The sequence below is a fragment of the Alosa pseudoharengus genome, unplaced genomic scaffold (genome assembly GCF_046254945.1).
Source record: "Alosa pseudoharengus isolate Yale_2024_CS ecotype anadromous, Long Island Sound unplaced genomic scaffold, YU_APseudo_1.1 YU_APseudo_1.1_scf_11, whole genome shotgun sequence".
NCBI classification, from domain to species: Eukaryota; Metazoa; Chordata; class Actinopteri; order Clupeiformes; family Clupeidae; genus Alosa; species Alosa pseudoharengus.
In genome coordinates this window covers 40,310,807-40,337,430 of record NW_027468576.1, presented here as the reverse complement: position 1 = coordinate 40,337,430, position 26,624 = coordinate 40,310,807, and the positions used below count along the sequence as shown (strand labels likewise).

The 26,624-nt window shown below is 43.3% G+C and overlaps 2 protein-coding genes across 12 annotated transcripts in view; both read left to right on the top strand.

Annotated features, from left to right (window-relative positions):
* The window catches only part of ptbp1b (polypyrimidine tract binding protein 1b), a 28,149-nt gene extending 16,395 nt beyond the window's left edge, over window positions 1–11,754 (top strand). For 9 of the 11 annotated variants that reach the window (XM_076279175.1, XM_076279173.1, XM_076279170.1 and 6 more), the window contains 6 exons: window positions 7–140; window positions 1,862–1,895; window positions 4,417–4,509; window positions 5,980–6,196; window positions 6,596–6,673; window positions 9,495–11,754. In XM_076279175.1, coding sequence (XP_076135290.1) covers window positions 7–140; window positions 1,862–1,895; window positions 4,417–4,509; window positions 5,980–6,196; window positions 6,596–6,673; window positions 9,495–9,627 — 689 coding nt within the window. In that variant the 3' untranslated portion in view covers window positions 9,628–11,754. Of the gene's footprint in view, window positions 1–6; window positions 141–1,861; window positions 1,896–4,416; window positions 4,510–5,979; window positions 6,197–6,595; window positions 6,678–9,494 lie in introns of all 11 variants that reach the window. The other 2 variants (XM_076279180.1, XM_076279179.1) reach the window with 1 other exon arrangement.
* A 349-nt stretch (window positions 11,755–12,103) lies between these two features.
* On the top strand, window positions 12,104–15,855 carry fam174c (family with sequence similarity 174 member C). The gene is made up of 3 exons (XM_076279168.1): window positions 12,104–12,568; window positions 12,813–12,929; window positions 13,125–15,855. Exons 1-3 carry the CDS (start codon window positions 12,264–12,266, stop codon window positions 13,126–13,128), a joined length of 426 nt encoding a protein of 141 aa, XP_076135283.1. The 5' UTR covers window positions 12,104–12,263; the 3' UTR covers window positions 13,129–15,855.
* Window positions 15,856–26,624: the final 10,769 nt, after the last annotated feature.

Here is a 26,624-nt window from a genome sequence, read left to right as displayed (position 1 = left end):
CCTCAGGGTTGGCGATGCCGGGTATGCACGGTGCGCTGGCGTCGCTGGCCATCCCTGGAGCTGCGGCAGCAGGCAGGCTGGCGTTCCCCCCTCTCTCTGGCGGCCACTGTGTGATGCTGGTCAGCAACCTGAACCCTGAGGTTAGTTCCGCAACACATATATACACACACACACACCTACACCTGACCTGAGGGCTCACCTTAGCCTAGCTGCGGAGGAGGGACACAGTCTTATAACTGCATAACTCTGGAATGTTCACACACTTGTATGATATTGGAATGGACCTATAGGAGTTTGTAAGATTAGCCACATTCTTACATTAGCATATCGCTATTAGAAGGCTATACTTACTTATGTTACATTAGCATAGCGCTATTGGAAGGCCATATTTATATGTTGCATTAACATAGCGCTATTGGAAGGCCATATTTATATGTTGCATTAACATAGCGCTATTGGAAGGCTATACTTATCTGTTACATTAGCATAGCGCTATTGGAAGGCCATACTTATGTTACATTAGCATAGCGCTATTGGAAGGCCATACTTGTATGTTGCATTAGAATAGCAATATTTGAAGGCCATACTTACTTATCTGTTACATTAGCATAGCGCTATTGGAAGGCCACACTTATATGTTGCATTAGCATAGCGCTATTGGAAGGCCATACTTCTGTTACATTAGCATAGCGCTATTGGAAGGCCACACTTATATGTTGCATTAGCATAGCGCTATTAGAAGGCCATACGTATATGTTGGTTACATTAGCATAGCGCTATTAGAAGGCCATACGTATATGTTGGTTACATTAGCATAGCGCTATTGGAATGCCACACTTATATGTTGCATTAGCATAGCGCTATTAGAAGGCCATACGTATATGTTGGTTACATTAGCATAGCGCTATTGGAAGGCCACACTTATATGTTGCATTAGCATAGCGCTATTAGAAGGCCATACTTCTGTTACATTAGCATAGCGCTATTGGAAGGCCACACTTATATGTTGCATTAGCATAGCGCTATTAGAAGGCCATACGTATATGTTGGTTACATTAGCATAGCGCTATTGGAAGGCCATACGTATATGTATATGTCGTTTTCTCAGGCTGTGTCCTATTGCCAGTAATCACACTTTAATCCTTTTCTTCTCATGGTGGTAGCATTTTGGACCCTGCCCATGTAGTTTCTTTGATGGTCCTTTTTAATCTTAATCTTAATCTCAATCTTAATTTTAATCTCCATTAACCTGAGCCTCCCCTGTACTTCCTGTTTCTCCTGTTCTGCATGGCTGTGGCCGGGCCGGTCGGCCAGGCAGTAATGTGAGCTTTAACGGACTAGACATCACAATAGCCTAGATCTCTGCAGAACCCGTAGAGGCAAAGCCCCCTGAATAATCCGTTCGTTTCTGTTGCATCTTATGTTTCCTCAGACAGTTTTATGTTTCGCTCTGTTTCTAATGAACTCTGACTCTGCTGTTTAGATTTCATATTTCTTTGTGTATACTGACCTTGTTTTTTTTACCTCCTCTTCTCCTGTGTTTCTCTCTCCCATTCCCCCTCTCCTCTCTCTCTCTCTCTCTCTCTCTCTCTCTCTCTCTCTCTCTCTCTCTCTCTCTCTCTCTCTCTCTCACAATCTCTCCATTTTATTATTTTTCCTTCACCCCTCCATCCATAATATCTGGATTAATTACCCCCCTCCTGCCCCACATCACCGTTCTGCCCGTTTCTCGCCGCTCCCTGTGGATCTGATCTGGCCGCTGTGCTGCGCTGTGGACCCTTCCGCTCCACTTTACCTGTCCACTCTTCTCCACTCTGCTCCACTGCCCTGCCCTGCCCTGTCTCTCTGGCGCCCTCTAAAGAGAGTTACGCCCCAATGCCTCTTTATTCTTTTCGGTATGTTGCCCTTTATAGCTCCTTATTTAAGTACTCATGGTTTTCTTTTCTCCTAGCTTTATTTGTTTTGGCTTTGTTTACTTGTGTTAATCATGTTTGTTTGTTTGTTTGCCTTTTGTATTTAATTGATATCATTTTATAATATTAAGAGTGCCCTTTTGGTTTGCATTTGAGTGCGTAGTTATTTCTGTGGGTCAAAAGGCAGCAGGTCTCTTACACTACCAATAAGGCACCATTTGAACTTTCAACATTATATTGCATTTCATTAGATTCTTCACTATTTGGATACTGATTCTCATCTTCGAACTCTTTCATTCTACTGCGTTCATGTGAATGAGACTGCAGCATTTTGCCTCTTAAGTCCGTTGCGGGACCTCTGCCTGTAAATATGTCTGAACGGACAGGTAGGACTGGATGGATGATTTCAGTCTCAGTGGCTCTGATCGAATCTCAACGATCATGTGCAGTCACCCTCGAGCTATTTTTAGATGACGAGTCTACATTTCCATTTGGGACCAAAACAACGACAAAAATGGTGCAATTTTGAGTGAGACGGGAATATACATTTACGATGAATTGGCATAATCATGGTCTTTAGAGCCAACGTCAAAGCTGCATCAAAGTAAATCAGTCTTTTAAGCCGTTAACCTCAACGCTCAAATAATGCAGGTCTTATGTCACCATGGACAGGGTCTCGACAGACAAGCTGAAGTATTTTACCTTAAGTGTGAAGAAAGGGTGTAAAAATCCAGTTTGTGTAGTCGGTGCATTATCTGACTATTATTCCGGTCGTTTCCACCATCTTGTGAGAGTCTGTAGAAGTCGATGTACAGAACTCATCTATGGGGTCTGTTGACGGTAGCTTGTGCTGCATTGGATCATTCGCTTGTACAGACTTTCTCCACACAAGATGGCGGCGTCTGGAAGAAAGGCAAGTTAATGCACTGATTGCACAAACAGTCCCTTTCTTTACACACGGCAAGATAAAATAATACGTCAGTTTGTCTACAGAGACCCTCTCCATAGCATAGGCATGAAAGGATGTTAAGCTATTAACTAGGCTCAAAACAATATTGTTCAAAAGTACTTTACTTTGACATTGCAACCCTGGCCCCAGAGGCTAAACTATATGCTATTTTGTCACTTTGGTCCCAAACAGAAATGTAGAATTATACTCTAAAAAAAAACAAAAAACTTCTCCTTTTAAAATGGAGCAAAGACTGAAGAGTAACAAACTGCTCCTTTAAGTGTCTCCTCCTCCAGCTCCGCCCTCTGTCTGCAGTCGTGTGTGTGTGTGTTTGCATCAGGGGGTGTGTGTGTGTGTGTGTGTGTGTGCGCGCATCAGGGTCCAGACACCATGCACTGGAGATGGGTTCCATGCTATTTGTGTTGGGAATCAGCATGGCTATGTACACTTCATGGTCTGATATGAAGTCATTGTTTGCCTGTGTTTTGAATGCTGTATCAGTTGCTTATTAAGTCAAGACACCTGTGATCATACATTTTGCTAGATTTACACCCCTCCTTCAATAGAAGCCATGATCCTTGAGCGTTATTATCCTTGAGCATTATTTGGGCCAAATAGAAGCCATTGTCCTTGAGCGTTATTATCCTTGAGCGTTATTATCCTTGAGCGTTATTATCCTTGAGCGTTATTGTCCTTGAGCGTTATTGTCCTTGAGCGTTATTGTCCTTGAGCGTTATTATCCTTGAGCGTTATTATCCTTGAGCGTTATTATCCTTGAGCGTTATTATCCTTGAGCGTTATTATCCTTGAGCGTTATTATTCTTGAGCGTTATTTGGGCCAAATAAGTAGAGCAGAGGACGTGCTCCATCTTCTCCAAAACTAACCCCACCTTCCCGCTCCTGTACTTCACCAGACTTGGATAGAGGCCAGACGTACTCCGTCTTCTCTAAAACTAACCTCTAGTGTTCTTGTACGATTGCTGTGCTGTTGCTGTCCTGTTTCCATTAGAGTGGACGAGACTCAGACTCTCCCATCCCTGGGTGATCTCCTGGGCAAGCTGGGGATCTTTAGCAGAGATGTGTCCATGTTTATCCTCAGTCACTATAGATGCTACACTTCAGAACTTGGTCTGGTCCTGTGCAGTGTAGCCCATCATTTAGGCCGAAGTACCTTTTTTTTTTTTTTTTTTTTTTTTTTAAAGTATATTTTTTTGGGCTTTATGCTTTTAATGATAGGACAGTGGAAAGTGACAGGAAGCGAATGGGAGAGAGAGCAGGGGTGGGATCCGGAAAGGACCACGGGGCGGGAATCGAACCCGGGTCGCCGGCATACGGTGCAGGTGCCCCAGCCAGTTGCGCCACAGCTGGGGCCAAGGCCGAAGTACCTTTTATGGGGATAGATGTCCAGTTAGTGTTAAATTGAGGGGTGTTGGTGTTTTTTGATGACCGTGTGAGGTGGCTTCCCTGAGACTCTGCTGAGACTGGCTGATTGGCTGACTGGCCGTTTTCCGATGGCGCTGACCGCTGTGGTCTCCTACACCCCCCTCTCTCTAGGTGTATATGGGGATGTGATGCGGGTGAAGATCCTGTTCAATAAGAAGGAGAACGCCCTGATTCAGATGGCCGACGGGACACAAGCACAACTAGGTAACTCCTCAGACGCGCACGCGCGCACGCACCCACCGCCCTCACAACACTGAGATGCACAGATGACTGAAGGCTAAGTAAGGGATAATGTATAGAACGCCGGTCATTATTGGGAAAATAAGTCGCGACAGGGCGAACCGGTCTTGTTCCGCCCTGAAGGGACTTAGTTTCCCAGTAATGACCGGCGTTCTATACATTATCCCGCTTATTACACGGCTACTTGCCAAACCGAAACAATAAACTCTCCACGATGTGACTCTCTAGCCTACATAGCCTAGGCTATAGCCTATTTGTTACCGTTTCATCGTGGCTTTTGCAGATAAACAAATAGTTTGACAACAGCACACGCTGAACTTGAATCAAACATTCTTTAGAACACAGCTGATCAACCGTCTGCTTTCACTTTTGAATGAAGTTCCAGTCCTTGTGTACTGATATTAAAGATGTCAAATAGAAGCACAAAGCCCATTTTCCTTGACAGCGGTCTGTTATACTTAGCAACGGTCTGTTATTGAGAATTAGCAGACCGCCGAACGTTGGGAAGGCCCATTTAAGTGAATTGAGCATTCTTCAGCATTATGAAGAGCCTTGTAATAAAACAGAATAAATGGGAGATGTGTCACTGGGGCCTCTAGGTGGCACCAAACAACATAAATGGGAGATGTGTCACTGAGGCCTCTAGGTGGTGCCAGGTCTCTAGATATCTCCGTAATGCTGCATTGTAGCATTTGAAAACCAAAACAGACTTGGGAGCTCTCTGAGGCACTCCGTGGTGTAGCTATCTTAAATCCTGTCACGGGAAATGGTTTCTGCTGTTTCTCATAGACCAGCCTCACAACCATATCGGCATGTGTTCTGTATCGCTGTTTCTGTTGCAGTGACTTTAGCAGAACATGTTTAGATGCAGCCAGGCAACACTATTTACCATGACTTTAGCAGAACATGTTTAGATGCAGCCAGGCAACACTATTTACCATGACTTTAGCAGAACATGTTTAGATGCAGCCAGGCAACACTATTTACCATGACTTTAGCAGAACATGTTTAGATGCAGCCAGGCAACACTATTTACCATGACTTTAGCAGAACATGTTTAAATGCAGCCAGGCAACACTATTTACATGGGTAATGACAGCCAGGCAACAGTATTTACAGGCTTGATATGAGTTAATCACAGGCTTTTTTTTTTTTCTTTAGTTTCCCATTTTTTCCTTTTATGGTTTTAGACATAAAAACGACAAGGTGACTTTTTATAAAACAACACTGTGCATTGCGCCTTCTTTGAAATCCAAAAATAAAACCCAAAAGCGCAGCTATGCAGATGGACCTGTTTTGACTCCCCTTTGTTCTCCTCACCTGTGTTGATCTCCTCACCTGTGCTGCTCTCACCTGTGCTGCTCTCACCTGTGCTGCTCTCACCTGTGTTCTCCTCACCTGTGCTGCTCTCACCTGTGTTCTCCTCACCTGCAGCCATGAGCCACCTGAACGGTCAGAAGCTCCAGGGGCGAGCGATGCGCGTGACTCTGTCCAAGCACACGGCCGTGCAGCTGCCCCGTGAGGGCCATGAGGACCAGGGCTTGACCAAAGACTACAGCAGCTCCCCGCTGCACCGCTTCAAGAAGCCCGGCTCCAAGAACTACTCCAACATCTTCCCTCCGTCCTCCACCCTCCACCTATCCAACATCCCGTCAGTCCTCTACATCTTTACATCTTTACATCTTCACATGTAGTCATTACTCCACCCTCCTCTACATCTTCCCATGTAGTCATTACTCCACCCTCCTCTACATCTTCCCATGTAGTCATTACTCCACCCTCCTCTACATCTTCCCATGTAGTCATTACTCCACCCTCCTCTACATCTTCCCATGTAGTCATTACTCCACCCTCCTCTACATCTTCCCATGTAGTCATTACTCCACCCTCCTCTACATCTTCCCATGTAGTCATTACCAATGCAGTAACATGGAGCATCATAGTGCATATAATGAGTAGTGTTGTGCTACACGTGTGTGTGCGTGTGCGTGTGTGTGCGTGTGCGCCTCTTGTAGTGACCCCCTCTCTTCTTTCTGACGCGCCCCCCCAGGCCTGCCGTGGTTGAGGAGGACCTGAAGATGCTCTTCTCCAGCACCGGGGCCCTGGTCAAGGGCTTCAAGTTCTTCCAGTAAGTTACACTTACACACACACACACTCGTCTGGCTTTGGTTTAGTGAGTAACCTGATGAGTTAGCTCCGTGGTAAACCCCCTAGACCTCTTCTATTAGGTTTCCCACATACGGAGCTAACTGGCTTCGGACAGCAACAACAACAATCACTAAACCATGTAGTTGGAACATCCCATTTGGCTTGTTTGTGTGTGAGTGAGAAAGACATTAAGTGTCAGACACACACACAGACCACAGACACACACACACACACACACACACACACACACAAGCCCTTCCTGCTGATCGTGAGTGATAGTCTGTGGAGTTTTTGTGGTGCCAGTTTCACTTGTGGGTGGGTGGGTGTTCTACTTTTACCGGTCCCCTTCCTGCCCTGTGGCTTCTACAGAAAACACAAACCATTTCCCTACTTGCAATGTCTCGAGTGGAATGGTAAAGTGTTTCTGTAGTAGGCTGGAAAGACACCACAAAGCAGTTAATACATGTGTTGACGTCCTCACACATGTTGGCTTTAGCACGGCTGGCTCCAGAAGGCGTTTTTGCTAGCCATGCTGAGGCTGTCTGACCTGACCTGACCTGGAAAAGCTACTGACTCACTGCCTCCTAGTGACTGGTTCACAGCAGATTCTGTTTGTCGCTACACCTGAAGATGTGGCCTCGTCAAATAGGTGACACTTCCTCCGCTACCGAATAAGGGCCCGTCTACACAACGCTGTTTTTTTTAAACCAGTGAATATCTTATTGTCTAGGCCTTGCGTCTACACAACCCCGGCATTTTAGGAGGCCCTAACTGATAGTTTTTGTAACCGGGTTCCGCAGTGGTATTTTTTGAAACTGTCGGTTAACTTTTGCCGTGTAGATGGCCGGCTATTTTATGACCACAGCCCCTCCCCTCAACTCAGCCACCGCTCTCGACCTGACACACTGCTTGTCAGAACAAACCAAACCATTTGTTTATCATATTAAAAAAAATGATTTCCCCTGTCATGATTTATGTGCACAAAGTATCAGCCTTTTGTGACTAAGTTAGAAGCACACCGTTAGCTTAACTTAGTCATAGGTTGTAGTAAGCTAATATTTAACTAACGCATGTTAGCCTAACTTAGTTAAATATTAGCTTACTACAACCTATGACTAACGCATGTTAGCTTAACTTAGTTAAATATTAGCTTACTACAACCTATGACTAACGCATGTTAGCTTAACTTAGTTAAATATTAGCTTACTACAACCTCTGACTAACGCATGTTCGTGTGTTCTCCAGTGTAACGTCCTGATGCAAAACGTAAAAGCATTCAAATTCCACATAGCAGTCACATACCTTGAAAATTAACTTTATTAGCTTAACAGTTGAATTGAAAACCGAATTGTTTGTAGTCTCCTTATTTCATGCGACTGCGTTAACAAACTGCAATAACAATAGTGTTTTGTCTTCTACATGAATTAAATGTGAAGCTTCTGCACGGCCGTCACGGCGCCACCCACTGGTCTGGCATGTGCACTACAGCACCTTTAGGCGCTTTCACCTCTGTGTGTGCGCCACCCACTGGTCTGGCATGTGCACTACAGCCGCTTTCTTCCTGTGTGTGCACTCAGGTTTTTTCTTCACCGCTATCGTTAAAGGTGTAAAAGCGGTAAGAAAAAAATACACCTGTTGGTTTCGTGTAGACGTGGCCTAAGTCCGCTACAGCCTTAACCATGGGTGTGAGAAGCGCCTTTAAACCACATGGTGTGTTGATGGTAGTTTCTATAGGAGTACTTCTATATAGGACTGAGCATGTCCTTAAACAGCATTGTGCGATGGTAGCTTCTATAGGAGTAGTTCTATAGGACTGAGCATGTCCTTAAACGGCATTGTGCGATGGTAGTTTCTATAGGAGTAGTTGTATTTAGGAGTGTGCCTAACGTGTAGAAGAGACCGGCTGAAGCTGATAACATGGCATGATTATTGTGATTCTACGGAAGGGTATAGCTGATAACATGGCATGATTATTGTGATTCTACGGAAGGGTATAGCTGATAACATGGCATGATTATTGTGATTCTACGGAAGGGTATAGCTGATAACATGGCATGATTATTGTGATTCTACGGAAGGGTATAGCTGATAACATGGCATGATTATTGTGATTCTACGGAAGGGTATAGCTGATAACTCGGCATGGTGAAGGGTGGTTCGAGGGTATAGCTGATAATGAATGTGCACAATTTGCCCATGCTATGGGTTCCGTGGCACAACAAATGTTTTTTTCTTCTGAAATGTCAATCTAAAGGTGAACAAGTTAAAACAATTTTGAAGTAATCCAAAAATTGTGGTGATGTTCAAGACCTTTTTATGTAATTCATTTCATTTCATTATGAGTGTGTGACTTTACCAGCAAAGTGCAACTCCGTGAGTGTGTGTGTGTGTGTGTGTGTGTGCGCCTATGAAGAGTGTGTGTGTGTGTGTGTGCGCCTATGAAGAGTGTGTGTGTGTGTGTGCGCGCCTATGAAGAGTGTGTGTGTGTGTGTGTGTGTGTGTGTGCGCCTATGAAGAGTGTGTGTGTGTGTGTGCGCGCCTATGAAGAGTGTGTGTGTGTGTGTGTGTGCGCCTATGAAGAGTGTGTGTGTGTGTGTGTGTGCGCCTATGAAGAGTGTGTGTGTGTGTGTGCGCGCCTATGAAGAGTGTGTGTGTGTGTGTGTGTGCGCCTATGAAGAGTGTGTGTGTGTGTGTGTGTGTGCGCCTATGAAGAGTGTGTGTGTGTGTGTGTGCGCATGAAGAGTGTGTGCACTACGTATCTATGAACAGTGCGGTATTCTAATGACATGCTGCATTTACAGGAAGGACCACAAGATGGCGCTGATTCAGATGGGCTCAGTGGAGGAGGCCATTCAGTGCCTAATCGAGTTCCACAACCACGACCTCGGCGAGAACCACCACCTGCGAGTGTCTTTCTCCAAATCCACCATCTGAGCGCGCTGGGCGGAGCCCAGGAAAACAGGACTGTCACTTTAGACCTCAACTGTGTCAGCTGGTGGAAGACTCCACTTTCCCACGAGGCCTTGACCACAAAGCTCACTTCAGTCATTCCTTTTGGTGTATTTGGCATATTTATGATGCGAACGTCATTTCTATATGATGGGTATACATGATGGGTTATTTATAATCTTGCCTTAGTCAGATGGAGAAGAGAATGCACGTTGGATTTTACTTAATTTGTGTTTTATTTTTGTTTTGTTTTTTTAAATTTGATTTTAAGTTGACCAGTTAGCATGAGCGGAGACTCCTTCCATTCCCTGCCTTGGGGTTCCAGTATCTGGGATCCAAACACCGAGTCGGGAGTGCCTCCAGTTGAGCTTCATGTAGCATTAGCATTAGCATATGGCGTCGGCGCTCGGCCTGGACTGGCCTCCGCTGCCCTCCAGCAGGTGCCCGACTCCCAACATTCCCAACATTCCCCGTCACTCAATCACATCGGAACTATCACTTCTCTGTGTGTGTGTGTGTCATGGCCTTCCCTACATTTAAACTGAAGTTTACAACCTGTACACCATGTACTTGTGAGGTTTCTTCTAATCTCTGAGCGTTATTGGGCATTTTTAAGGCAAGTCCCACTAGTGTCCCCACAGGGCTGTGCTGACGGGCGTTCTCCTCACTGACCCATGAAATAGTCTGCCTGCCCTGACCATCGTTTTAGTCAATCATATATACTGTATGTCTAGATATAAGATGTTTACATTCCATTGTCTTTTGAACTTATGCAATCATTTTTTTAAGAAAAAAACAACATGTATGTTTTTCAAATATAAGTGTAAATGTTCGATATTATTCCAACCAGTACTGTTCATCATTGCATAGAGGCCCTTTCGTAAGGCTGCTGATAATGCTTGTGTTTTAAAAATGGAAAAAAGAAAACTTGGTCAAATCTTCTTGACGTTGATGAGAAGTATGTTTCCATTGTGTGCTGTTTGAGTTGTTGTGTTTATTACGTATATGCATGTACACTATGGCTCAAAACCAAAGTTCCACAACCTTCCTCCAACACCCCAGCTCTACTGAGTGTGATGCTCTCCTCTGCCTTGCATTCTCACACACACACTCACACTCTGTTTCTCTCTCTCCCACTCACACACACAAACACAGTCAAAGTAATATATGCTGGAAATCCTTTATCTCGCCCCCCTGGATATTAGCTGTTTCTTGATTGGATGTTGCCCTAGCCATGACTGGCTGTGTGGTGGCACACATTCCTCTCTTGGCTACACGGTGGCTGGACTGCAGAAGTAGCTAGTTCAGTTTGTGCCTTTTGCAAAATGTCACCAAGGCCTTGATCTCTTGTGCAGGTGCCTTTCAACACAACGTGTCTTAGTTTTCCCTACCTGCTGTTATGCGTGTGTTCCGTGCACTCCCACAGCCGCCCTGTGGCACCAGGATGGGAACGCTTTGCGTGTGTTCCGTGCACTCCCACAGCCGCCCTGTGGCACCAGGATGGGAACGCTTTGACGGGGCTGTCGCAGAGCAATAGGGCGACGGTGGAGTTGTACCGTGTGCAGCACAATGATCGTTCTTCTGTGTTCACGCTCCTACACTTGGCACAATGTGTCTCTCTAGTTGATTTGTTTGTGTTTGACACGTTAGGGCTGATGTGTGAGGGACCAACCCTTTTACATGGGTTTTGTGCACCAATATGCTCTTTGACCAAGGTTTATTTTCAAAAATAATACATTACTCAAGATTTGTCTGCGTGTGCAGAGTTTATATGAAACTGAAAAGAAAGGTGTTTTTGAAGATTGTTTGTAATGTGTTTAACCTTCACAAGATCAGTAAGTGAAACGCATACTTGCACAAATTTCTCCTCAGTATATTCTCATTTCGTACATTGGACACAGACTGGTTGTGTATACTATTTTTGTACCAGAAGACATTAAAGCAGCTTTGGGTTTTATATCGGAAGTCTCTTGCTTGTAGATTTTCACTCGAGTAGAACAGAGATTTGCATCGGAAGAGAAGTTGGTGAAGCAAAGCAAAGATGATCCATCCTGAGTGGAATCTGATGTATTTTTGTAGATACTGCTGCAATAAAACTGTTGAACTCCCAAATGTCTCATTTGTGTGTTTTTTTTTTCTTTCTCTTACACCTAGTCGAGTACTCTGTCCCATTTTGTCTAAGGTGTGTGAAAGTTGACCAAATAGGTCACACATTCACAGGAAACGCAATTACTTCATTTCTACTCCCTCCACAACACTTCTAATTATGGCCTCAATTAACCCATGTTCGTCAGTGAATCATAGCTGATACATTTTATTTTAAGTTAGCTTGTCAAAGTGTTTCAACACTTTTGGACATTCCAAAATGGGAGCTAAAGTAAAGTGTTTCTCTACGGCCAGTATTGAGGGTAGCACGGTGTGACGTCTGCAAAAGCCACAACAACCAGGAACAGGAATCCAAACTTTGTAAACGAGTGAATCTCAGGAAGCACAGACGTGTCGATGTCGAGTGGGAGTACAACAAGCCAGTATTTCGTGGAAAGTACCGTAGGAATTTGTCTTGAGAAGAAAAAGATTTTCATTCGATTCTGTCCACCTCCTGTGTTCAGAAGCGAGTTAAAATGACGTTTCGTGTAGTTTTCGTGCTGGTGCCCCTCTTCTTGGCTCTCGCTATTACAGACGCCGCCAACAACTTCACAACTGCGACCGACAAACTGACCGTCAACCCACCAACGATTAACAACAGTGTGGTCGCCCCCAACGGGTCGCACAAAGACGAGGGCACCAACACCACGTCCCATATCGTCAAAGTAGAACACGGCATTTCGCATTTTGACACGGACAGCTCCATGATCCAAAGAGCTCTCTATGTACTTATCGGAATCACCATCATTGGAGTTCTGTATTTCCTCGTCAGAGCTGTTCGGTGAGTAAAATCAGGCCGTCCATATAATATGGATATTCATCCCATTTCAGGGAAGTTGGAGTCACAAATCAGTTTGAAATCAACAATGGTGTCGAATTCATGAAAGACATGTTCCAACTTCTGTCATGCCATACTGTAGCCTAAGGCCTTTGTGTACCATGTCCGCATTTTTCGCATGCAGAATAAATGTTCATCATAGTGTAAATAATCAGTCTACCTGACCCATGATCTGTCTTTCTCTTAGGCTGAAAAAAACTAGTGTTTCACAACGGAAGAAGAAATATGGGCTCCTGGCGAATCATGACGACGATGATGAAGATGATGAGGATGACATTGTGTACGAGTCCAGATCTTTGAGGAGGTAGGCAGCCCTTGATAAAAAAAAAAAAAAAAGTGTCCCAACAGCCTTGTCTTGTAGATAACCTTAGAAATGAGGCTCTTTGTTGTAGGCCATGTAATCATTTCTTTGGACTAAGTGGTCACTCCATGCTGCCGTTCACCTGGTTATTGTACAAGCTTCATGCGATTGTCCAACTGATCTCCCTCTCTGTGTTAGATGAAACTGCCATGTGAAGATAAGGAACAAGACTGCGGAACATCTGAAGAAGTTCGTGTTGATGTGGTTTGTCCTTCTGGTGGGATAATTGTAACCTTAGTGAAATGAACTGAAATTTGTTGACCAAATTGTACACTTTCTGTGAGAACCACGGTTATAAATGAGATATTCAGATGACCAATCTTGAGTTTGTTCTCGGTGCCAAAGTTGCAATCTTAATGTTAACCGCCTAGACCCAGGCGGTATTCCAAGAACATGGCTAAGTAACAAGCGATTCATGGAGTATGTGGTAAACCTCTTTAAACAAGAGCCCCATGACTTCATTATCCCTGCAAAACAAAACCATAGGCTGCCTCTATTAGGCGGTCTATGGCTTACTCAGAGTTAATTTAGCCGATCTTTACAGGTTCTTCAAACTCCACCCTAGTTCAGTCTGATCTCTTTTCCTCTTTTCTGTTATTAAAGATAGTACATGGCGTGTGGTGTTTGAACAGTCATGCATTATTCTGTTAAGATTCTGTTTTGACATTTATATATTTTTGTTTTATTATTATTATTATTATTATTACTATTATTCTATGTTGAGGTTGAGTGTTTCATGTTGTTATTTCTTTTTTAGCCAAATGTAAGTGCCTTTCCGAGGTCCATGCCAATCACAGGGTACCGTGTAGGATCCTCTCTAATGTTGCAGTGCTCTTCAGAGCTCCATATCGCGATCACACGCTGTGAGGGTTGGTCTCTGAAGCCAGATGGGGCCTCCTGCTCCCTTTATACCATAAGGCCTCTTTTTAATCTTGTTGTTGACAGAGGTCGTGCTGGCCGCCACAGTATATTGCCTAAGTATGTGGTGTTAATCATTTATCAGCAGCCATCTTCCTTTGCTTTGAGTCAGTGTTCGCCTGACGGGCCCGGCGTAGTTTCACCTATTCTGGGCTTATTTCCTAACGTTGCATATCTGATGGCTTTCACCATGCGATGCGTTTAAACCTGCTGGAGAGGGAAAGGTGGAAGGAGAGCAGAGGTCTGATTGGTGACGCTGTGGACATATTAGAAGACCATCCATTTTGGTTGACCCTTCAAGATTGTTATGCATTGACATAACCAAAGATATTTATAAAGTTGTTATACATCATGTGTAATATTTGGCTTTGCTGTGAACTGCTGACATCAGCCCTTGTAGTTAGCCGTTTGTATCTCTCCCCGACGCTATCTCCCTGTTATTCTTCTGGTGAGGAAAGTGCATAAGGAGACCAAGTCAGGTTGCCACCACACTTCACGCCTGAACACTTTAGCGTAATTGTAATCAAGAGTGCCTCCACCGCATCTGAGGGAGACGTTGGCCCAATAGTGCCTCCATGACGTTAGCTTTATGACTTGAGCGGGCGCTTTTCCTAGGACGGAGGCGCTAGTAGGGTGGGGCAGGCTCGATGGGGGCGCTAGTAGGGTGGGGCAGGCTCGATGGGGGCATATTGCCCCCGCACTGCACAGCCTTAATGCTATCAGTTTATTGAGCCAGACAGAGTGGAGAGTTCTCACACTCTTCAGAGCTCATTTGAGACCAAAGCAGGCAGTTTAGCAGCCAGGCCCAGCTAAGCTAACAAATAACCCAGTCCGCATCCCCTCACTCAAGGGCCTAGCACACACTGGCAGTGCTCACACGTTTGCCAGGACGTTTATTCCGTTTTTTCCCCACTTCCTCATAGGAATTGTTTTTTTGTTTAATTCTGTTGATCTGCTTACATTCCTGCTGCTGACTCGTGATTGCTGCTTTGGGCCATGCAAGCCTCTAGGACATGTTTTCACTCGCGATTGCTGCTTTGGGCCATGCAAGCCTCTAGGACATGTTTTCACTCGTGATTGCCTTTATTTTCATTTCTTTGCACATTCCTCAGAGTGTGTGAGACAATATTGTTCTTGTTAAGTTGACGTTAACGTTTTCCTCTCTCCTTCTCAGTTAATGCATCCCCTTCCACTGTATTTTATATTTGCTATTATGCCTTTATGTTTGTGCATGTGTGGCGTAGCGTGAGCACCATGCGTGTGTGTGGCATAGCGTAGCGTGAGCACCGTGTGTGTGTGTGGCGTAGCGTAGCGTGAGCACCGTGCGTGTGTGTGTGTGTGTGTGTAGCGTAGCGTGAGCACCGTGTGTGTGTGTGTGTGTGTGGCGTAGCGTAGCGTGAGCACCGTGCGTGTGTGTCTGTGTGGCGTAGCGTGAGCACCGTGCGTGTGTGTGTGTGTGGCGTAGCGTGTTTCATGGGGCCAAATACTATGTGGTTATGTGTGGTGGGTGGGGGCTGGTTTGGGTCTGTGACCTGTAGAGTTTGTGCTGTTAAAGGCCATGGGCAGGTTTGTATTCATCTCCTCTTTACATAAGCAGCTCTCAGTTGATATCTGACAATCTGCACCTTGGGCCGCTGTTGTGTGTGTTTGTGTGTGTTGTGTTGTGGCGTTATGCGTGACCTGGGTGATCAGACTGCTCCACAGGCAGACACAGGATTCTGTGACGTCATTACTGCATATGTTAAGGGGTTTCAAAGTTCACTTGTTTATCTTTTAAAAGATTTTTGTTTTCGAGGGGAGGGCTGGTAGAAACTGTTCTAAGTCTGTTGTTCACAACTCTGTGTGTGAGTGCGTGCGTGTGTGAGTGTGAGTACAGCTGCGTGCGTTGAGACAGACCTAGTTTGTAAATCTGCTGAAATGCAATAAAGGATGTGTGGATTTGTCAAAAATATGAGACTGGTCTTTCATTAAATGTGAGATGAAGTAACACTGCCTGTATAACATGTTGCCCCTTGAGTTTTGGAAATGAAATGTCCCATTCCTGCCCGATATTGGATGTCAGTTGCTCAACTATGGGGTATTCTTAATCATGTTTTTCATCTCATGATGCACCTAATTTGACAGGTCTGGACTGCAGACAGGCCATTTTGGCACCTGGGGAAATATGGAGAAATACTGTTTAAATATGTACAGAATTATTTGCCATTGTGTTCCTGAAATATTCCAGGTCCTCCCTGGGTTTTGAAGTGAGCACTATAACGAGTGGGATTAGTTGGACAGGCCCTCTCCTCTTTAGCTCAGCGGAGTCCATGATTTCCCCCAAAAAATGCAAATGTTGATTGATCTCATCACTGGACCTTTATCTCAGTTCATTTTAAACGAGCTCAGGCCCAGATAAGACGGTGGTATTTCTGTATCACCTCTAAACACAATTACTTCATTTGCATAATTAGGTTTACACTAGCATTTGTGAATTGAGTATCAAACTGTGCTCATAGACAATGGTTATCAGAGGTTTACCTGAGCCCATACAATATGATTTTCATTACAAATCTGTTTTTTATGCAGTGCCATCTGAGGTCCTAAAGACCACGGCCATCCAATACTGTTTTTCAGCTATTTCCCTTGTTGCAAAGATTTCTCTGGATTCTCTGAGTATTTTAGTGGTGTTATAGCCTACTGCAGATGGTCAACTCTCCAATGGACGATTCTAAGGGCCCAGTATTAGCCTACTGGGGGACCCAAATGTTCTAGCAGCAACCCTGCATCCACGGCAGTCATAATAAATGCATGTAAATCCAAAGACCTCTAGCCTACATTTGACAATAATCAGGTGATGATGGTGATGGTGCAGAGTTAAAGTAGGCCTGCAAACAGAGGGATGAGAGAGAGACAAGCGGCATTCGGATACACATCTCTTGAGCAAAATGCTAACATTAGGCCCTAGCCAATGGAATATAGCCACCTACTATTACATTGCCTTACACTTTCTTGGTTGTTTAGTGAACACCAATCTATACCAATAATAAGCAATGTAGCTATAAATGACTCGCAATAACGTTACCCTGCAGTCGTGGTGACGTCCTGGAAGACATGGCATAAAATAGAGGTCAGTTGGCAACTAAAAACAAACAGCAATATAGGCAGCGGCAAATAAAAACAAAAAGCAATATAGGCAGTGCCAAATAAAAATAAAAAGCAATGACAAATAAAAAACAAAAAAGTAAGCCACCACAAGTAGCCTATGGCGCCACCTCTCAACATCAATAGCCTAGGCCTACTATAGGCTACTCGCCAATAACAAGCAGGACAGAAAATAAATGATCACTTGGAGTGGTAAGCAACACAGCAAGTTTATTGCCAGTAAAAACCAAAACAAATCAAATCAGCTACATGCCAAATAATTCCAGTTAATAGGCTATTTTGTTTCTAAATTAATCTGTAAAATTATTAGCCTCTCGCCGTCGCAACAGCGTGGTCGGAGACGACAGCAGGTTTCCAGGAGCAAAACTCGTCACTGTTGAAAGGATCTCATCCGCTCCCGATATTCACCCTGCGCACCCACACTAACGTGGGCAACGAGAATAAATAGCCTAACTGTATTTGTGAATCATGTTTTGATATCCACCACATCAAACAGAAGAACATGATAGAGTGAAATATGCCATTTGGGCTCTTTTCCATTACGGACCAGGGGCTTTCCCCTGGCCTTAAACACCGGTGGCTTCGTGTTTGATGTGTTTCCATCGTCTGTTTCCATAAGGAGCTGTAGGCATAACATCGGGGACATTAACTAACAATGCTAGACGCGCTACGCTCTAGAATCTTTGGCCATGCCCTACGGGGCCGACCTGTCTGGACCGCGGCCCGGTCCGGCCTCAATCATGGAAATATAAAAAGTCTGAGTAACCCCAGAGACCGGGGTTTTACCCCATAGAGGAAAAGCGCCAGTCTTGCCTAAGCTGAGCGCATTTTTTGAAAATTCACTTTCTTTCACACAGAGCACACATTTCTTCCGTAGTGGTTTTTTATTTGGTTTCATCAACGCCTGCTGGTGCTCAGACACTGCCATCTGGGGGACAGAAAACTATCTACTTTTATTTGGACAACATTCGCTTATCATAATCAGAGGTGGACAAAGTAGGCCTACATAATTCATCTACTTAAGTGAAAGTATAGATACACCATGTCAAATATTAGGCTACTCCAATACAAGTGAAAGTTTCTAAGTCAGATTTTTACTTAAGTTGAAGTAGGCTAAGTAGGCTACATGCTTTTAAAAACACAGAAGTACAAGTATTTTTCTTTTTTAATGTATTGTAATATAATGTTTATTTGGTCATTATAGGGTAGGCTATAGCCTATCCTTTGGTCGGTCATAGCAGCGGTCCCCAACCACCGGGCCAGACATTCCTAACCGGCCCGTAGCCTACGACAAGAGTTAAAAAAAAAAAATGCATGCAAACTAAATAAACTCAATTTAATTCGCAATAAAGTCACATTCGCAATAATACCCACTGATGATGCTGAGCCAGATACCTCAAAGAAAAAGAAGGGGTCATTCAATACGAAATATGACGAGTCATATTTAAAATATGGTTTCGCAGATACCGGTGACTCGCATGCACCAAGTCCTTTATGTGTGGTATTTGGCGATAAGTTGTCAAACGAAGCAATGAAAACATCAAAGCTAATTCGACATCTAGAGTCCAAGCACACTTAAAGACAACCCCCTTGAGTTGTTTTAGCGTAAGAAACGCGAGCAAGAAGGACAAAAAAAAAAGTGCGTAAAGCAACCACATCGGTGAACGTGGCTGCGCTAAAAGCCTCATAGTGGCTAGTCGGATTGCTAAATCTAAGAAGCCCTTTACTATTGGGGAAGAGTTAATTCTGCCTGCTGGTAAAGGCATGTGCAATGAACTCCTTGGGGAGGCTGCAGCTAAAAAATAGCTCAGGTACCGCTTTCTGCAAGCACTGTCCATAGGCGAATTGATGATATGTCAGAGAATATTGAGGCACAGTTGTTAGAGAGGGTGAATGGGTCACCGTGGTACGCTATCCAAGTTGGTTGGTTGCAGGTCACTGGCCAGAGTGCTTGAGTTGCGAGAGCCGCTACAGAGATTTCTTACAGAAAAAAAGTCACCGTTAGCTGCATATTTTAGTGATGAGGGCTGGGTGTCAAAACTCGCTTACCTGTGTGACATATTCGGGATGCTTAATGACCTCAACCTGTCACTGCAGGGGAGAATGACGACTGTCTTTAAACTGGCAGATAAAGTCGCTGCATTTAAAGCCAAGCTTGATTTGTGGGTACGACGAGTGGATCGGGGTGTATTTGATATGTTCCAAACAGTAGTGGGGGTTTTGGGAGAGACTGAGGCAGTGCCCTTTCTCTCGCAGCTGGTGCGCGATCACCGTGCGCTTTCAAATGAGTTTGAGCGTTACTTCACATCCTCCAAAGATCCACGGCAAACCAATGTGTGGGTCCGCAACCCATTTGTCAATATCCCGAATAGTCCTAACTTGTCAGCGCAGGAGGAAGAGCAGTTGATCGAAATTGCAAATGACGGTGGTCTTAAGAGTGTGTAGGCTATGAGGAAACCACGAAGCTGAAGTTGGCCGCACATTCACAATGCGGCGTAGTCAAGTTTCCATTCCACCTTAAATATTGCAATTTTCTACCGACAGGGGGCAGCGCTGACTGCAAATACGCGATGACACTGGCATTTGCCTAGTAGCAGACGAACATGTAGGCTACTCCTCACAGACGAATAAAAGCCTTTTTTTCTGGTGACTCCATTGTCGACCAATCTTTAAGTAAATGATACAACATGCTTTCTGTCAAATAAATCGGTTCATATTGCACTTGTTTGGGGGGGGGGGGGCAGATTTTGAAGCTTTTCTGTTTGTTCTTTATGAGCTATATTTCATATTTTACAATTTATGCACTAGATTTGATACCCATTGCTCACACATGATTTGCCGTGAGATATTACACCACATCCCGATACTACAGTCTCTGAGCTTTCATTTGCCACCATGCATGGCCAATTCCGTCATGGAAAATCCCCATTTCATTACAATTGAAATTCTATGAGCTATATTTCATGTTTTACGATTTATGCAGATTTGATTCCTATTTGGTGTGACATACAGCACATCCAGATACAACAGACTTTGCACTTCTTAAAAAATCTCACAAATTCTATGTGTGCTCAAGTATAGCATAAATGAGAATTACTCTGCATAGCCTAGGCTAGCTACTTGTAGGTCTCTTATTTGACACTCCTACCGTCAGTCATAACTGTTGAAATCTGACAATGATCACGAGGAGCGTGTAATTACATCCATTGTGCAGTTATTCTTTTTTTCTGAAATATAGCTCATGTAACTTAAATGTAAGAAAAATGGCAATTTTCTACGACGAAATTTGGCATGCAGGGTGTCATATGAACGCTGTGGGACGGTAGTATCGGGACGTGGTGTAATATTTTATGGCAAATGATGTTTGGGCAATAGGCATCAAATCAAGTGCACAAATGGTAAAATATGAAATAAGTAAATCTATAAAATATGGCCATTTTCCACGACGAAAGTTGGCATGCAGGGTGTCATATGAAAGGTCAGAGACTGCAGTATCGGGATGTGGTGTAATATTTCACGGCAAATGATGTATGGGCCATAGGTATCAAATCTAGTGCACAAATTGTGGAATATGAAATATAGCTCATGTAATTTAAATGTAAGAAAAATGGCCATTTTCCACGATGGAATTTGGCATGCTGGGTGTCATATGAAAGCTCAGAGACTGTAGTTTCGGGATGCTTGGTGTAATATTTCACGGCAAATGATGTATGGGCCATAGGTATCAAATCTAGTGCATATACTGTGGAATATGAAATATAGTTCATGTAATTTAAATGTAAGAAAAATGGCCATTTTCCACGACGAAATTTGGCATGCTGGGTGTCATATGAACGCTGTGAGACGGTAGTATCGGGATGTGGTGTAATATTTCACGGCAAATGTTGTGTGGGCAATAGGTATCAAGTCTAGTGCATACATTGTGGAATATGAAAAACAGCTCATGGAATTTTAATTGTAATAAAAGGGTGAATTTTCACGACGAAATTGGCCATACATGGTGTCAAATGAAAGCTCAGAGACTGTAGTATCGGGATGTGGTGTAATATCTCACGGCAAATCATGTGTGAGCAATGGGTATCAAATCTAGTGCATAAATTGTAAAATATGAAATATAGCTCATGTAAAGAAGAAACAGAAAAGCTTCAAAATCTGCCCCCCCCCCCCAAACAAGTGCAATATGAACCGATTTATTTGACAGGAAGCATGTTGTATCATTTACTTAAAGATAAGAAGACAATGGAGTCACCAGAAAAAAAAGGCTTTTATTCGTCTGTGAGGAGTAGCCTACATGTTCGTCTGCTACTAGGCAAATGCCAGTGTCATCCGTATTTGCAGTCAGCGCTGCCCCCTGTCGGTAGAAAATTGCAATATTTAAGGTGGAATGGATACTTGACTACACCGCATTGTGAATGTGCGGCCAACTTCAGCTTCGTGAGGAAACCTCTCTGGCGGTTTTTTGGATGAAAACCAAAGCAGAATATCCCGAGATAGCCGTAAAAGCGCTGAAACATTTGACCTATTTTCATAACTTTGCAACTGTTCAAATGGATGCAATAATACAACCCCAAAACAGAAAAAGTTGGGACATTGTGTAAAATGTGAATAAAAGCAAAATGTAATAATCTGCAAAACTCTTAAACTCATATTTAGTTGCAAAATGGACACAGACAACATATCAAATGTTGAACATGACACATTTGACTATTTCATGGAAAATATATGTTGATTTTGAATTTGATACCAGCAACATGTTTCAAATAAAGTTGGGACAGGGATAACAAAATACTGGAAAAGTGTTGTAATAAAGAAAACAAAAGGAGGAATGTTTCACAACTAGGATAACTGGCAACATGATTGGGTAGGAAAAAGAGCATCCCAGAGAGGAAGGGTCTCTTAGAATAAAAATGTAGGGGTATTCATCACTCTGTGTAAACTTGTGTGCACAAATGATGAAACAATGCCATTTTAATGCTTCTTAACATGAAATTGTGAAGTATTTGGGGAGTTCATCATCTACAGTAGCCTGACGAGCCAGACCCACATTAAAATGTAGGGTCTGGGCACTCACCGTTTGCAGTGCTCAGTCCGAGGGGCGGGATAATCAGTTGTCTTTCAAATTCCCTCTGCACGCAAAAGGACAGCGGCAGCGCTATGAGTCCCATGCGTTTCCCACCAGCGGATCTAGTTGGCTAGTTCAAACGTTTGGCAACTTAATAAAAGCTTAACTCGTGTCACACTGTTCGCCAACAGCAACATCCATCTTATTTGTTTTCAAGTAGCAGGGAATTCAAACCGTTGCAACTCTGCCATCAATCATTATGCTAAGCCCACCTAACGTCTCTATACACGATTTCATTGGCCTGATTAAGTTTCGATTTCTGGAGCTCACAAGCCAACGGAGAGTTGCTAGACTAGGGCGCGTCTAGATTTCTAGGCTACATCTACAGGACAATATTATTGAAACATTCAGAGAACCCAGAGAAATCTTTGCAAACAAGGGAAAGAGCTGAAAAACAAATTGGATGTCCGTGGTCTTTTGGACCTCAGATGGCACTGCATCAACACCAGACCTGTTTCCAGACCTGTCATTGTATGGGCTCAGGAAAACCTCTGATAACCATTTTCTATTTACACAATTTGATACTCAATTAAAAAACTACAGCCAAAATTGTAACAGCCAAAATTGTAATGAGACATGATACAGAAAATACCACCATCTTATCTGGGCCTGAGCTTGTTTAAAATGGACTGAGGTAACATGGAAAAGGTTCTGTGGTTAGACCAATTAAAATTCGCCATTCTTTTTGGAAATCATGGACTCACCTGGGCTAAAGAGGAGAGGGCCTATCCAAGTATTGATAGCAATTATTTTAGGGTTTCAAAACTACTTTTAGTTAGCCATGTGGGCCCTCTTGGCATTAAACAAAGGCACCCTCCCCTCCCCCAATGAAATGCTAATGTACTGGTTCCAAGGGCTATCAGATCCACAAGACAAATTATGTTACTTTGCTATAATGTATCCATGTGTCATGAAATGTAAATATATTCATGTTTGGTATCATTGTAATAGTCTCAGTACAAGGATTGTAATGATTTGATTGTGAGAATGTTTGGAACATTCTATAAGTGATATTTCTGATATATAAGATATCTCTCCTCATGCTATTCAGATAGGTGTGAAGTGGGTGTGAGTAGGTGTGAGTAGGTGTGAGTAGGTGTGAGTAGGTGTGTCTGATGCCAAGTGGAGAACCAATCACGTGGGATTGTTTTGGCGCCCATTCTTTCTTTGTTTAACTCATACAAAAGTGACTAACTTGCATTGTTTATCAGAAGAACTAGAACTAGAAGATGGAGTACTGAAGAAGAAAGAGAGAGTTTGATCCAGCAGAGGCCATGGCCTACATAGACCATAGACCATTTTTTACCCTCTCTGCTTGTAACAGAATAAACCTGATTCCTGAGTGTTCATGAAGTTTACCAGTCTAAGTTAATATTAAGTAATTATTCACCACAATTACTTTCAGTATCCAACCTATCCAACTTGTTTTGTTTGACGATGTGGAGGAGCATTAGTGCCTACAGCATGGGCATCTTGCACATTTGGCAAATAATCAATTCTGAATGATGTATACAGGTTTTGAGCAACATATACTGCCATCCAGGCAATGTCTATTCCAAGGAAGACCTTGCACATTTCAGGGAAACAATGACAAAATTAATTCTGCACATATTTAAATATTTCTCCATAGAGGAAGAGTCCAGGTGCTACAATGGCCTGTCTGCAGTCCAGATTTGTCAAATTAGATGCATAATGGAATGAAAAACATGACTAAGAATACCCCATACTGTTGAGCAGTTGAAATCCTTTGGGGAGTAAGGGGACAACATTTCATTCTCAAAACTCTAGCAACTGGTCTCCTCAGTTCCTAAACATTTACAGGATTATGTTAAATGAAGAGGTGAAGCAGCACAGTGGTAAACATGTTCCCGTCCCAACTTTTTTTTAAACATGTTGCTGGCATCAAATTCAAAATTAACAGATATTTGGGGGCCAAGCAGCGAAGCTGCGAAGGCACCCATTGTGTTTCTACGTTTTCTTATTATTACGCTTCCGCCATTGAAGTCAATGGCAGCCCATAGAACCGTCCGGTGAAAAGTTGTGAAACTGATTGGAAACAGTCCAATGATTCATGTCACCAAGTTTCATGTCGGCACCTCCCGCGCTCTAGCGCCACCAACAGGCCAAAGTTGGACTTGCGTTCACGCACGTAACTTCTGACCTGTTGACCCGATTGTCATAAATGAGGTATCATTGGAATCCTTGGACCAAGCCGAGTTCAACGCACCCTATGACGTCATTTTCCGCCATGATGGATTTTCCGCCATTTTGGATTTCATCAAAATCACTTACAACGTATCAGAGGTCACAAATTTTGTCCGATCGACACCAAACTTCACAGATATCATCTACAGACCATGCCTCATTAATGCATTGCTTTTTGTCTTCGGAAATAAAACCGTTCGCACGTAACAGCCAATCGAAATTTGCGGCGAAGCCGCCAAACAGGAAGTGAGCTCATATCTCAGCAACCCATTCATCTATCATAACCAAACTTAGTCCGTTGACTCACGGCCCAATCAGGGGGACGCTCAAGAAATCTGGTGACCTTTGACCTCTAGGGGGCGCTGTAATTAAGAAACATGCCTTTTGGCCTGTAGCAGCAGTTGTGCTTAGAATTAAAATGCACTAGTGGTGTCTGGTACAATTGTTGAAGGTCCTTAGGCCGACCCAAGCCAACTTGTGATGTTATCGTAATTGATTCGGCCGCCATATTGGATTTAATCAAAAACACGTACAAATTTCCGCAGGTCACAAATTTCATCTGATCTTCACCAACATTGGCACAGACCATCTTCAGACCATAACCTATCAATATATTGCTCTCTGGAACAATTGACAAAAGCATTCGCCCGTAACAGCCAATCGAATTTGGTGGCAAAGCTGCCAAACAGGAAGTGAGCTCATATCTCAGCAACCCTGCCATGTATCATAACCAAACTTACTACATATATTCATGACCCCATTAGGAGGACGCTCAAACAATTTGGTGACCTTTGACCTCTAGGGGGTGCTGTAATTAGCAATATAGCATTTTGATGTGTAGTTGATGTGTTTTATCAATCTTTTATTTTTTGATGTGAAACTGATGACAACATGTTCCATCCAGTTAATTCTAATGCGTGCGTGCAAGAGCAGGGCAGGGCAGGACGGGGTGGGACGGGCTGGGGTGATTAGGTGGGGGGGGCTGGCTAGCGGAGGCGGTGGCAATACTCAGCCCTGTTTCAGCCCTGTTGATCCCGGGTGTCTGCTGAGTTCTATCTTGTCACCGTGGCTACTCTGGCCTATACTGCTTGGCCCCCTCATTGCTGCTTGCAGCTATATTTTTCCATGAAATTGTCCAAATTTTCATTTTCAACATTGATATGTTGTCTATGTCCTTCTTGCTACTATATATGGGTTTACAAGACTTGTATTTTTATCACATTCTGTTTTTATTTGCATTTTACACAATGTCCACACAATGTTTTGGGGTTGTATAATTTAAATCATTATTCTCTGTTCACAAATCTAAAACATTTTCACTGCCGAATACCAAACCAGAAAACTCAATTAGATTATTTATCGTTTAATAATAAAGATCTAGCTATGTGGTGAATGTCAGGTGTCTAATTTCATTCCAGTTTCGCAATGATCATGGATGATAGCCTGGTTACCAGCACTTCTCAAATCTCATTTGCTAACAGGTTGGTCTGGCTTCTCCCTGGCTGCATAGAGGGTGGTACAGCTAATTCAGCCAAGTTCAAATTGAACCATTGAAAAAGTGAACTTCAAGATGGTCTATCGCATTTAAAGAATCAAATGTGGTTAAAAGTAATGAGTAGGCCTACTTCATGCTCATATTTCAAATGTAGTGGAGTCAAAAGTAGGCTACAGTATTTGTCTTTCAAATGCAGTGGAGTAAAAGTCACACGTCTCCAAAAACATGAATATTCAAGTAAAGTACAGATACACAAAAATCATACTTAAATGTAGCCGCATGCTCCAATCAAACCATGTAGCCCTAAACCTGAAGGGGGAGGAGGGAGAGGAGGAGGAGGAGGAGGAATTGAATTGAACTTGAATTGTGGATTCACAAATTAATAGGATCATCGTGGTTATTTTAGGCTATTTAGCCTGATATATACTGTATATATATATATATATATATATATATATATAGAGAGAGAGAGAGAGAGAGAGAGAGAGCCTACACGACACTACAATAGACCTCTGAAGTTCGCCTAAGCTATCTTTGCCCATATAAGGAGATCCAATATCTTGAGATTTTTCCTATGGGATTTTGGAAGCATCACACCTGTTAAACTCTCGCGGGGACGAAGAAATCGGAAATGCAAACGTTTTGCTCTACATACTTTTGTCCTCTGCCTTCGAGTGGATACTGTGATCTCCGGTATGTGAAGGCGGCACACTTTGATTTTTGCAACCCCAGAGCTAATGTGCGATGCAACTTG